The sequence below is a fragment of the Physeter macrocephalus genome, unplaced genomic scaffold, assembly GCF_002837175.3.
Source record: "Physeter macrocephalus isolate SW-GA unplaced genomic scaffold, ASM283717v5 random_365, whole genome shotgun sequence".
Taxonomy (NCBI): Eukaryota; Metazoa; Chordata; class Mammalia; order Artiodactyla; family Physeteridae; genus Physeter; species Physeter macrocephalus.
This window is the reverse complement of record NW_021145574.1, coordinates 40,881-54,399: the sequence shown is the minus strand read 5'-3', so window position 1 is coordinate 54,399 and position 13,519 is coordinate 40,881. Positions and strand designations below refer to the sequence as shown.

At 52.4% G+C, this 13,519-nt stretch overlaps 2 protein-coding genes across 2 annotated transcripts in view; both read left to right on the top strand.

Moving 5' to 3' along the window:
• ZBTB22 (zinc finger and BTB domain containing 22) overlaps positions 1–3,360 on the top strand; it is a 3,618-nt gene extending 258 nt beyond the window's left edge. Inside the window, exon 2 of the mRNA XM_007128827.4 lies at positions 655–3,360. Within this exon, the coding sequence (XP_007128889.1) occupies positions 725–2,635 (1,911 nt within the window). The 5' untranslated portion in view covers positions 655–724 and the 3' untranslated portion in view covers positions 2,636–3,360. The remainder of the gene's footprint in view (positions 1–654) is intronic.
• Positions 3,361–3,515: 155 nt separating this feature from the next.
• On the top strand, positions 3,516–12,876 carry TAPBP (TAP binding protein). The gene is made up of 8 exons (XM_007128826.4): positions 3,516–3,641; positions 3,774–3,944; positions 4,178–4,438; positions 10,568–10,966; positions 11,369–11,710; positions 11,801–11,890; positions 11,995–12,032; positions 12,725–12,876. Exons 1-8 carry the CDS (start codon positions 3,605–3,607, stop codon positions 12,734–12,736), a joined length of 1,350 nt encoding a protein of 449 aa, XP_007128888.1. The 5' UTR covers positions 3,516–3,604; the 3' UTR covers positions 12,737–12,876.
• The last annotated feature ends 643 nt before the right edge of the window (positions 12,877–13,519 follow it).

Here is a 13,519-nt window from a genome sequence, read left to right as displayed (position 1 = left end):
CGGGGGGGGGGGGGGGGGGGGGGGGGGCGCCTGCCGGGGGGGAGAAGAGGCCGAAGTAGCGCTTGGGGCGGAGCAGAAGGGGGCGGGGTCCGATGTGGGCGGGGGTAGATAAGGGGCGGAGCCCCAAAGCTATGGGCGGGTCTTGAGATGGGCGGGTCCGAAATGGGCGGGGTTAGGGAAAACTGGGGGGCAAGGGGCGTGGCCAGCGAGAGAGCCGGGGGGCATGGCCTAAAGGGAAGTGGAGAGAGGGGTGGTTTTCAACACCAGAGCCAACCTGCCCCCCTCCCAAGAAAAGGGTACAAAACCCCAGAAAGGTAAATTTTGGAAAGTCAGGCTCTCCGGCAAATGGGAATTTCTGAGGGGAGGCACCCCACTCCCCAAGAGCACCTTATTTCTGTAACGTCCAAAGAAAGAGCCCTGGATTTGGAGTTAGGACACCTGCATTTGTGGGTGCTGCCACTTAATGGTGTAACCTTGGGTAATCTCTTAATCTTTCTGAGCCTCAGTTTCCTCATCTGTCAAATGGGGTTGAAAGGAATACCTACCTTATAGTGTGGCTGTGGGGAGTTACTCAGATAATGTGTGAACATGTTTTTAAACTGTAAAGGGCTGTGTCATTATGGGATGTTATCATTCTTCTCTTTTTCTTTCCAGAGACCCCCCCGGCCGCCCTCCTCCTTCCCTTGTTCCTGTGGCTGGGGGGGGTACCCCTTCCCTCCACACCATGGAGCCATCTCCTCTGTCTCCCAGCGGGGCAGCACTCCCCCTGCCTCTATCGCTGGCCCCACCACCACTGCCCCTGCCTGCAGCGGCAGTGGTGCACGTGTCCTTCCCCGAGGTGACCAGTGCCCTCTTGGAGTCTCTCAATCAGCAGCGGCTGCAGGGCCAGCTCTGTGATGTGTCCATCCGAGTGCAGGGACGGGAGTTCAGGGCTCATCGTGCTGTCCTGGCTGCCTCTTCCCCTTACTTCCACGACCAGGTCCTACTCAAGGGCATGACCTCCATCTCTCTGCCCAGCGTCATGGACCCAGGCGCCTTCGAGACTGTCTTGGCTTCAGCTTATACTGGCCGCCTCAGCATGGCCGCTGCTGACATTGTCAACTTCCTCACAGTGGGGTCTGTGCTCCAAATGTGGCACATCGTGGATAAGTGCACTGAACTCCTCCGAGAGGGCCGGGCCTCAGCCACCACCACCACCATCACCACTGCTGCAGCCACATCGGTCACTGTCCCTGGTGCTGGGGTCCCCTCAGGGAGTGGGGGCACCGTGGCCCCTGCCACTGTGGGCTCCGTACGTTTCCATGCCTCCAGCCGGGCCAGTGAGAATCAGTCCCCCAGCAGCAGCAACTATTTCAGCCCTCGGGAGTCCACTGATTTCTCATCTTCCTCCCAGGAGGCTTTTGCAGCTTCTGCAGTGGGCAGTGGGGAGCGTCGAGGAGGTGGCCCTGTATTCCCCGCCCCTGTGGTTGGCAGTGGGGGGGCTACCTCTGGGAAGCTGCTGCTGGAGGCAGATGAGCTGTGTGATGACGGTGGGGATGGGAGGGGTGCAGTGGTCCCTGGGGCTGGGCTCCGCCGGCCCACCTATGCACCCCCCAGCATTGTGCCACAGAAACACTGGGTATATGTGAAACGGGGTGGAAACTGCCCAGCACCAGCGCCCCTGGTTCCCCAAGACCCAGACCTGGAAGAGGATGAGGAGGAGGAAGACTTGGTGTTGACCTGTGAGGATGATGAAGATGAAGAGCTGGGGGGTGGCTCCGGGGTGCCAGCAGGGGGAGGACCTGAGGCTACCCTTAGCATAAGTGACGTCCGGACCCTGTCTGAGCCTCCAGACAAGGGAGAGGAGCAGGTCAATTTCTGTGAGTCCTCCAATGACTTTGGCCCCTATGAAGGTGGGGGTTCTGGGGCAGGGCTTGATGATTCAGGGGGACCAAGCCCTTCCTCCTATGCTCCCTCCCATCCTTCGAGGCCCCTGCTTCCACTGGACATGCAGGGCAACCAGATCCTAGTCTTCCCATCCTCTTCATCCTCCTCCTCCTCCTCACAGGCTCCAGGCCAGCCACCAGGGAACCAAGCTGAACATGGGGCAGTGACCCTGGGGAGCACATCGGCAGGGGCCCTGGGCATGCCGGGTGGCACTGGCGGGACTCCTGGAGGGACAGGCAGTGGGGATGGAAATAAGATCTTTCTGTGCCACTGCGGAAAGGCCTTCTCCCACAAGAGCATGCGAGATCGCCATGTAAACATGCACCTCAACCTGCGGCCCTTTGATTGCCCTGTGTGCAACAAAAAGTTCAAGATGAAGCATCACCTGACAGAGCACATGAAGACACACACAGGCCTCAAGCCCTACGAGTGCGGCGTCTGCGCCAAGAAGTTCATGTGGCGAGACAGTTTCATGCGCCACCGGGGACATTGTGAGCGCCGGCACCGCCTGGGCGGCGGGGGCGGGGCCGGACCCGGACCCGGGGGGACCACCGGGCCAGCCTTGCAGCCCAAGAGAGAGTCCCCTGGCGGCGGGGGCAGCGGCGACGAGGCGAGTGGGGCCACGCCCTCGTCCAGTCGACGGGTCTGGTCCCCGCCCAGCGTCCACAAGGTGGAGATGGGCTTCAGTGGGGGCGGAGGAGCAAACTGAAGAGGCAAGCTACTGGGGGTAGCTTTCCAGGAAGAGGGCTTAGGGATCACTAGCCAGGGGCGCTGTGGCCCCTAGGTGATCTCCCAACACACTTACTGTCTTCCTATCTCTATGGACTTGTATATATTCTGGAGAGGGAACCGCCTCGCACCATGGGCCACCCCTTTCTATTCCTCGGCCCCTCCTCCCTAAAGTATCACCGGAACTCAGCCCTTCCCTTCAGAAGGGTACACTGAAGCCCCAGCTCCCGAGTAGGGCGCAAGTGGTGGGGGGGAGGGAGAGGGGGCTTGTTGAGCATCCTGGATCGTGGGTCGAGGGTCAGGTGGTTGTAGTCTGTACCTGAAGTCTGTGTTTGCGTAGTTGTGGGGACCAGGCCTTTGAGCCCCACCCTTGTCCTAGAACATACCGTGTCCCCCAAAAGGATGTGCCCCTTATTTCTACCCTAATCCCTCCTCCTCCACCTTGGGGGTCCCCCAACTCCATTCTCATTGGGGAGTGGGGGAGTGGAGACAAGGAGTAAGTCGTAGGAGTACAAGGGTTTTATTTTAAATCTTATTTTTTTTAAACGGTGATTAAAATATTTATTGTTCATTTCATTTGGCTTCCCGACAACCCCTGTGTGTTTGCTGGGGATCTGGCCCAGGTCGGGGAAGGTGGAGTAAGGGTTCTCAGGGAAGTGGATTCGGGGTTGGGGTGGACAGGAGGGGGTGCCTCTGGTGTGGGAAAGCTCCCGGACTCTGTGGTGCTGGGTGGTTCAGGAGGGCTGGGTGGGGCTGAGTTCCCCAGATCAGAACTGGAGAGGATGTTCCGGGGATCCCTGCCCAGCCCGCGGAGGAAGCACCTGCCTCCCCCGAGCCTTCCCCTAACCGGAGTGGAGATTTCCTCCGCCCCTCCTGCAGGCCTTTGGAGGAAAGTGAAAGTGAAAGGGGGAAGAGGCGGCTTCGGAGCTGAGAAGAAGATCGCGGAGCCATGAAGCCCCTGTCCCTGCTCCTCGCTGTGGCTCTGGGTGAGCGAACCCCGCGACTCTTAGCCCAGGGAAGCGGTGGGAGGTGACTGCCACCACGTCTGGGGGTGGGGTGGGGGAGGTCGGGTCATCTGACGTTGGGGCCGTCCCCTCACTCGCGCCCCTCCCCCCCAGGCTCGGCGACCGCCGTCTTGGCGGGACCCGCAGTGATAGAGTGCTGGTTCGTGGAGGATGCGGGAGGGGGCCAGTTGTCCAAGAAACCCGCTGCACTGCTGCTGCGCCAGGGCCCGGAGAGCCCACCTCCCCGGCCGGACCTCGACCCAGAGCGCTACCTCAAAGTGCATGGTGAGTCATGCCGGACTCGCTCCCAACTCTGTCGCCTCCACCGAAACCCCCTGCTCTTTAGGTCTCATAGTGACCTCGGGCCTCAGTTTCCCCCTCTGTAAAATGAAAGTGGATCACTTTTAAATCTCTCTCTACCGGGTAGTCTGTACCTTTAAAATTCCCTGGACGCTGCCCTCCCCGCCCCTTTCCTGGCGGCGATTCTACGGCAGCAACTTCTCTCTCTGCGCTCACAGACCCTGCGGGCACCCTCCTGGCCGCCTTCACGCTATACCCGCGGGACGCCCCCGCGCCACGCTGCGAAATGACCCACTATGTCCCGCTCCCTGCCTCGGCGAACTGGGTCAGCGGCTTGACCCCGGAGCAGAGCTGCCCGCGGGCCCTGGATGGGACTTGGCTCATGGTCAGCATGTCCAGCCCGGTCCTCAGCCTCTCCAGCCTCCTTCGACCACAGTCCAAGCCTCAGCCGGAGCCTGCTCTCATCACCATAGCAACAGGTATCTACCGAGGGGAAGTAGAGATAAACGGGTAGATTCTAAGGGTCCAGATCAGCCGTTAACTCACTATGTGGACTTGAGCGAGTCATTTCCCTAGTCGGGTCTCAGTTTATTTATAAATCGAGGCAGTTCAGCTAAAGTTAAGATGTCTCTACCGCTTCTTCTAGTCCCAGCCTAGTTTAGACAAAAGTGCGGTTTGGGCCGGGACTTTGGAGCCAGGCGGGGGTTCCTGACACCCGACCTTAAGAAACTCGCTAGGCGAAGGAGTTGGGAGCGTCTCAGAAGCAGGAACTTTTGCACCTTTCCTCCTAGATCTTGCTAGGCTCCCCCACATTTGCGGTTCACCCAGTTTAAAAAAACAGCCTTGGCGCCCCACCCGCGCCCACATCGGGCACTGGGGCAACCAGCAAAGCACAGGCTCTTGAGCTCAAGCGCGTCGACCTCCCCTGACAGTCCCTTCCCTATGGCGCGTGATGATGCCCTGACTCTGTGGTCACCGAATGGTGGGCTTGAGTACGTGGAAGGGAAGCGGCAGGAGATGTAATGGTTCCCCCTGCAAGGACCACTTACTGCATTGTGTGACGCGGTTTGAGGCCCAGGGGTCGGGTACCTTGCTGGGCTGGGGCGCAGGGAGGGAGTGGGCCGATAAAGCAAGAATGGGGAAGATCTGACCGGGATTTGGGATTTCTCGGAGCTCTTCTCGGGGAGGGTGGGTCGGATATTAACAGAGTTCTCGGCTTCCTTCAGTCTTGTGCGATTTTATGGAAACAATACAGCCTGACCAGCTGGGGAACCAGCCGAGCCCTACACCCTCCCTTCCCCAGTACCTTCTCCCTGGCACCCTCATCACTGAGAGAGAATCACCCACAGGGCTCAGCACCCACCCTGAAACCCTCACATCTGCCTACACCTCCATTCTTAGTCCCCAGACCTCGCCGTGGGCAGGGGCAGAGGCAAACTGCTCCTTGTGGGGACAGTAGCTCTCTCTAGTGGGCAGGAATATTTCCCAGGCTGTTGGCTTCACAAGGTGGGTTGAGAATGTCCTTTTCTCTCTGAATCTGCTTTTCCAACTGTAAAATGTGGATGGTTATTTCCCATCTGCCTTCCCATTGTTGTAACAATCAAGGGAGACACTTTGTTAATTTATTCACTGATTAAATAAATATTTATTATCACCAAGAATAAATTAGGGCCCAGTAGTTCTCAGTCCAGGCTGCAAATAAGAATCCTTTTGGAGGTTATACTGAAATCCGAGTTTTACTCCAGATGAATTAAATCAGAACCTCTGGGGTGGCCTTGGGTACTTTTAAGGGTCACAAAGGTGATCGGATGTAGAGTCTACTCTCAGGAAGGTTCCCATCAGATTTGTCATGGGTAATTGTAGAGTAGAAAGTGACTTGGACTGTAAAAGAAGTGCAGATAGGGAGCCATGGGCATGTGCCCAGGAGAGAAAATTATTGCATCTCACCCACCACCAAGGGTGAAAACTAGTTGCTGTGCTCAGTCCTCCTTTTCAAGCATTCCTACTTGATTAGGGGTTTAAGAATATGAAAGTTATTGTTTCAACGTAAAATTAAAAATGGGGCTTCCCTGGTGGCGCAGTGGTTGAGAATCCGCCTGCCGATGCAGGGGACACGGGTTCGTGCGCCGGTCCAGGAAGATCCCACATGCCGCGGAGCGCCTAGGCCCGTGAGCCATGGCTGCTGAGCCTGTGCGTCCGGAGCCTGTGCTCCGCAACCGGAGAGGCCACAACAGTGAGAGGCCTGTGTACTGCAAAAAAAAAAAAGAACTCTTTCCAGGGTCACAGATCATCAGTAATTTTGCTAGTATGCATTTATACTTTATTTCTTACCAAGTTAGTAGTCAAATACTCAAAAATGTTTGTTGAGAAATATACTTTCATAATATACTTGTGTGTATAGTATTTAATTCTCATCATTCTTTTATAGAAAGTTTCAATGACACACTAAAGTAGAGAACAGTAAAATGAACCCCCCATACACCCCTTATCTACTTGTATAGTTATTACATTTTACCAGATTGTTTTACCTATCCTCCCCCAAACTTCTATTCTTTTTTGGAAGTATTTTTAAGTATATCCCATCGTATTATTTTACTCATAAGTACTTCAGTAAGCATCTCTATCATATAAGGACTTTAACAACCCCCCACACACAATAGCATTATCATACTTAACAAAACAAACAATAATTCCTTAGTATCGTTTAATTCCTGGCTCATATTAAATTTTTCCCGATTGTCTCAATGATGTTATTTTACAGTCTGTTTGCTTGAATCAGGATCAAAAAGAGGTCTATATATTCTATTTGGCTGTTGCAGCTTCTTGGGCTGCCATAACAAAATATCATAACCCAGGGGGCTTAAACAACATGAATTTATTTTCTCACAGTTCTGGAGGCTAGAAGTCCAAGATCAAGGTGCTAGCAGGGCTGTTGTCTGGTGAGAACTCTCCCCTTGTGGTTACAGATGGTTGCCTTCTGGCTGTGTCCCCACATGGAGGGGAGAGAGAGAGCTGTGGTGTTTCTTCCTCTTCTTATAAGGGCACCAGCTCTATCAGGTTAGGGCCTACCTTTATGACCTCATTAACTTTTATCACCTCCTCTTAGTCCCTATCTCCAAATACAGTCACATTGTGGGTTAAGGTTTCAACATTTGAATTGGGGGTGTTGGGGAGGGAGAACCACATTCATTCAGTCTATATTCAGTCTATATTTTGTCTCTCTTTTTTTAAAAAATTAATTAATCTATTTTTGGCTGCCTTGGGTCTTCGTTGCTGCATGCGGGCTTTCTCTACTTGTGGCCAGCGGGGGCTACTCTTCATTGCGGTGCGCGGGCTTCTCGTTGCAGTGGCTTCTCTTGTGGAGCACGGGCTCTAGGCGTGTGGGCTTCAGTAGTTGTGGCACGTGGGATCAGTAGTTGCGGCTCGTGGGCTCTAGAGTGCAGGTTCAGTAGTTGTGGCGCACGGGCTTAGTTGCTCCGTGGCATGTGGGATCTTCCCGGACCAGGGATCGAACCCTTGTCCCCTGAATTGACAGGCGGATTCTTAACCACTGCGCCACCAGGGAGGTCCCAGTTTTGTCTCTTAAGTCTCTTTTATTTGTAATTGCCCCACCCCTTTAAATGCTATTGATTTGTTATTTGTTCTGTAGAAGTTCCCACATTCTATATTTGGCCAATTGTTTCCTCATCCTGTCATTTCCCTTGTTCCTTTTCCCTCCATATTTCCTATAAATTGGTAGTTAGAGATAGAGGCTTGATTAGATTTGGGTTTAAATTTTTTCAGTAATATTTTATAATAGTTTTTACCATTCACTTTTTAACAGAAAAGCATAAGCCTATATAATACAAGCTGCAAAACAGGTAAAAATATCCTTACCAACAGGTTCTGGCCCTGTTGTGTTTACATTTGTATTTTTACAGAGTCCAGGTTGTGGGATGCAGGTCTAAAATTGCTTCATAAACCCATATTAAAGAGCACTGTTAGCTTAAGGTTGAACTGTAAAAACTTTAGGTTTTGTTTATTAATCCTACGGATTGATTCTTACAATTCAAAACTGTATTTTTGGATTTTAATAAACTAAATGAAATTGCTTACTTTTCTAAACTCTATTGAACAAAAACAATCCCATGAAGTTCAGAGAAGTTTAACCTTGTAGGCCTTAGAAGCTAGGATTAAAAATTACACAAAAATAGGGAATTCCCTGGCAGTCTAGTGGTTAAGACTCTGCGCTTTCACTGTCGAGGGCCTGGGGTTCAATCCCTGGTTGGGGAGCTAAGATCCCGTAAGCCCCGTGGCATGGCCAAAAAAAAAAAAAAAAAATTACATAAAAATAACCACAAGAGAAAAAATTACTTCTACCTGGAAGACCCAGACATTTCTGGCAGTGGAACAGATCTGAAGGACATGAAGTAGTTAGATGTTGGAGAAAATGGGGGAGGGACATTGGAAACTGAAGGAACCAAGGCAAAGAAAAGCCCAGTGACTAGAATTTCTACTGGTCACAAGAAAGGGATTCTATGTGGCTGGTTCTTAGCGTGCAAGAGAAGTCTGGAAAGATGGGTTGGGGGCTGGATTACCAAGCACCCTGAAAACTGGAGTTTATAAATGATAGTGAACCATCAGAAGTTTTGTGTGTGTGTGTGTGTGTGTGTGTGTGTGCGTGCCATTTTTCCAAAAGCCTGTTATTTTACTTGATTCCTACAAAAGGTAGGCAAGGATTAGATCATTGGACTAATGGGCAAAATAGAGATTAAGTCCTTTTCCCAAGATACCCAGCAAGTCCATGATGATGATGATGACAGTAATGAAAATAATAACAGCTAATCATTTTCTATATGCCAGCTCCTGTTCTAAGCACTTTATAGGCATAATCTTATTTATTCCTCTCAACAACCGTAAGAACTAGGTACTGATGTTATTCCCATGTCACAGATGAAGAAATATGAGACACAGAGCAGTTAGGTAATTTGCCCAGGACCACACAACTTGTAAGAAGCAGGGCTAGGAATTGAACCCGGGCCATCTAGCTCCAGCGTGTGCCTTTAGTTGCTGGCTTCCTAGGTAGCTCGGATTTTTAAACAGGCAAGTGGGGCTTTCCTGGTGGCGCAGTGGTTGAGAGTCCGCCTGCCAATGCAGGGGACACGGTTTCGTGCCCCGGTCCGGGAAGATCCCACATGCCGCGGAGCGGCTGGGCCTGTGAACCATGGCCGCTGAGCCTGCGCGTCCGGAGCCTGTGCTCCGCAACGGGAGAGGCCACAGTGAGAGGCCCGCGTACAGCAAAAAAAAACCAAAAAACAAAAAACAGGCAAGTGCCCAGATCAGACTTGTAGCCACGCTATTTGGTTTTAGTGTGGAGGATGAAATGAAAGGGAGAGAGATACTGATAGAGGATAGGGAGACCTGAGAGGAGGCTGTTGTAATTGTCCAAATGTATATAGATAAGAACTTGAGTAGGAAACATGTAAGATCTATTTGGGAGACAGAATTAGGGCCTGGTGGGGATAACACATAGCATATTATATTTGGCAATCTGTCTCCTACACAATTTGAGGGCAGGGGCTGTCTGTCTTGGTTACCACTCTCGTCAACCGTGAACATCCTAGGTGCTCAATAAATATTAGTTGAATGAATTAATTAGAAGAAGGAGTCTTAGGGACTCCAAATGCTTGCCTTTAGTGCCTGGGGGCTGGTGGTGATCATTGGTCAAGGCAGGGAAGATGGGCATTGGAGCCGAGTGGGGAAATGTTCTAGAGATGCTATTGAGTTGGGGCACGTTACGTCTGTCTGGCAGATGGTTGGCTGTAATCACAGCAAACACTTTTGTAGTCATACTGTGTTCCAGGCACTGTTCTAAGCAGCTTTCATATATAGGTGTCTTTGTTATCCAGAATCAGGAACTGCATACATCTGAGTAGCAGGTGTTAAATGATTTAACCTTCACTACAACCCCATGGGATACGTACTATCATCATTATTATCCCTATTTAGGAGATTCAGAAACTGAAGAGTAAAGTAACTGTTCCAAGGCCATATAAATAGCTGCAGAGTGGGGATTAACCAGGGCAGCCAGGCTCCAGGCACTCAACCAGCATATACTGCCTCAGTAGAGCATAGATGTCTGTGTTCAGGTCTAGTCTAGAGCCAGAACCTTCCAGAGTCAGTAAATACTCTGCATAGCACCATAGAGTTGACAGTCATGAGTCATCACTTCTTCACCAGCAAACCAAGAAGGGCCTGGCTCTTCAAAGGTGGGCGTGGAGGCTGGTGGGCTGGTTCGGGTTGTGTCAGAGCACACTCAGATTCCGCTGACCCCAGAGCTGGTGCAGCACGGGCTGTGTGTTCCGAGCAGCCTTCAAGTGCTGTACCCACTCACTGCCTCTATTCACCGTGAGACCTCTCTGCTCACTCTGAGTCTCACTGGGTCCCACCCAGTCCCAGGGCAAAGGGGATTTGCAGGGAGGGCTGGGAGATGGTGAGTGTCAGAAGGGAGGTGTCCTCAGAGGGGTGGGTAAATTAGAGTCGAGTTCCCTCCCCAGTAACTCCATTTCTCTATTTTTTTCTCTTTCTTCCTCTCCCCCTCCCCACCTTCCTCTCCCCATCTTCCCCAGCTGTGCTGACTGTCCTCAGTCACACCCCCACCCCTCGCATCCTAATGGGACAAGATGCCCTGCTGGACTTGAGCTTTGCCTACGCGCCCCCCACCCCCAACGCTGCTACCTCTCTGGCCCCAGGTCCCCCTCCCTTTGGGCTGGAATGGCGACGCCAGCACCTGGGTAAGGGGCACCTGATGCTGGCTGCGACTCCTGGGCTGAGTGGGCAAATGCCAGTTGCCCGAGAGGGGGCGGTGGCATTTGCTGCTTGGGATGATGATGAGCCCCTGGGGCCATGGACCGGAAATGGGACCTTCTGGCTGCCTGCAGTGCAGCCCTTCCAGGAGGGCACCTATCTAGCTACTGTACACCTGCCATACCTGCAAGGGCAGACCACCCTGGAGCTTGCTGTACACAGTGAGTGAGGGGACAGGGGTCCCTGTGGGTAGAGGGTGATCACTGGGATTATGGGGACACCGTGATGGGGGAAGGATGGTGGAGAAAAGGGTGCTGGGTGAGTAGAGGGAGATAGATTGGGGGTCCCTGAGAGTCAGGGGGGCAATGGGTAGAGGGTCCCTGGGAATCTGAGTGGCTTTGGGATGAAGGTTCCCAAAGCTGAGGGAGTAGGGGTCCCTGAGAATGGGGGCTTTGGCATGGAGATTCCTGTGAAACACCAATGGGGAGACGGCGGGTTCCCCATCCTGGGAGGAAAAAACCCAAACCCCTCAGTATTGGGGAAGCCAGAGGGCACACTGAGGGCCTCTGAGAGAGGACAATGTAGATTGATTCCCCCATGCTGCTTTCTTATTCTCTCCCCAGAGCCCCCCAAGGTGGCCCTGACACCAGCACCTCTTATATGGGCTGCCCCCAGTGAGGCACCCCCGGAGCTGCTCTGCCTCGTGTCCCACTTCTACCCCTCCGAGGGCCTAGAGGTGGAGTGGGAGCTCTGGGGTGGCCCAGAGGGTCGCTTTCAGAAGGCCGAGGGGCAGAGGTGGCTCTCCGGCCTGAGTCATCACTCAGATGGCTCCTTGAGCCTCTCTGCACACCTGCAGCCACCCCCGGTCACCACCGGGCAGCATGGGGCACGCTATGCCTGTCGTGTCCACCACCCCAGCCTGCCCGCCTTGGGGCGCAGCGCCGAGGTCACCCTGCAGGTAGCTGGTAAGAGCCTGGAATATGGAGAAATGGGGAGGGGGGTGGGGAGAGGTGCCTGGGAATTTCAGACTCATTCTTGCCCCTTCTGCCGGCCAGGTCTCTCTGGGCCCTCTCTGGAGGATGCTGTAGGCCTCTTCCTGTCTGCCTTTCTCCTCCTTGGGCTCATCAACGTGCTGGGCTGGGCCGGTGAGTGTAAGCCCCACCCAGACTGGGACCCTTGACTGACAGACATTTTCTTCCTCCTCCCAGAAGAAGCCTGACACCCATCCCTTCTAAATTTCTCTCCACAGCTGCCTACCTGGCAACTTCCAAGGATTCAATGGAAAAGGTAACAACACTCTAACTTCCTTTATTTTTCCCTTCTCATTTTATCCCCTCTGCCCAACTCCTCACCCAGGAGGGAGGCTGCTGGCTTGGTGGGCAGAACCCAGACTTGGAATTCACACAAACCTGCATTAAATCCTGCCATCTCAAGCATGCTACACCTCAGTTTCCTTGGGTGTAGGGGGAAAAAACTGCTTAGGCAGCGCTGTCCAATAGAAATATAATGCAAACCACATATGTAAATTTAAGTACATAATTTAGGGACTGCATTAAAAAGGTAAAGAGATATCTAATATATCCAAAATGTTATCGTGGCAACATGTAATCGGTATAAGAAATTATAGTGTTTTTTCCATTCTAAGTCCTCAAAAACAGGAGTTTATTTTAAACTGGCAGCACACCTGAATTTGGACTAGCCACATTTCACATGCTCAACAGACACAAGTGCGTGGTGGCGACCCTACCGGCCAGCAGAGCCTCAGAGGGCTCTTGGAATGATTAAAAGAGAAAGGGCATCTCCTCTGGAAGATGCAGGAGCAAAAGCACTTGGCACAGTGCCAGGCTTAAAACACATAGAGAATGTTAGCCTCTTTCATCTGCCATCCTCTATGCCCATGATGTTCATTTGTCTCTGGATTGACCATGAGCACTTCACCCTGCCCCGAATTCCTCACCTCCTTTTTACTTTTCTTCCAGAAAACACAGTGAGGCCAACTCACCACCATCCTGGGGAAGCCGCCATCATCTCTGGTCTGAGCCACTGTAGTAACTCCCCCAAACTGTATACCCTTGGTTCCTGCTCCCTCCAGTCTCTCTCCAGTGAGCAGCTGCTTTCTGAAAAGACCCAAGACATTCACCTTCTTAGGGCTCTAGAGCAGCAGTTCTCAAAATTTTTGTTCTCAGGACCTCTTAAAAATTATCAAGGACCCTATAAAGCTTCTGCTTATGTGGGCTATTAACTATAGATATTTATTGTACTAGAACTCAAAACTGAGAACAATTTAATACACAGGCAGACACAAGCACACGTTCCATTAGCTGTGGGGACGATGTCAATACACATCATGTAGCTTCAGGAAAACACCGTACGTTTTTTAGAGAATGAGAATGAAAAGGCAAATAACAGTTTGGGATTGTTATGAAAACAGCCTAAACTTCGCATACCCCCTGAAGCAGTCTCAGGGACCTCCGGGACAGAAACGGGTGCTCTAGAGGCAAAATCCATTCTTCTTGTCCTGGCTTGTGTATCCCTGCGCTCCAGCCACTGCTTACCTCTTCAAGCCCGCCTCGTGCTCTCTCCGGCCCTCTTCTCAATGCTCATCACACCTACGGGCTGATCCTTTTCTTCAATAGCCTCCCACCCTCCCTGGGTCCCAGAGCGCTGTTCCCTCTGCCTGGTCCACCCTCGCCCTTCCTGGGCTCCAGACCAGGTCAGCCTTGTCATTCCCTCAGATCGCCGCGTGTCCCTCTTGTGCGGTTCACCACGGTTGT

Bases quoted from the DNA above. Each gene is read 5' to 3' on its own strand.
- TAPBP (XM_007128826.4), top strand. From the start codon at position 3,605: ATGAAGCCCCTGTCCCTGCTCCTCGCTGTGGCTCTGG. The intron at 3,642-3,773 runs GTGAGCGAACCC...CCTCCCCCCCAG, and splicing joins GCTCCTCGCTGTGGCTCTGG to GCTCGGCGACCGCCGTCTTG. The intron at 11,711-11,800 runs GTAAGAGCCTGG...TCTGCCGGCCAG, and splicing joins GGTCACCCTGCAGGTAGCTG to GTCTCTCTGGGCCCTCTCTG.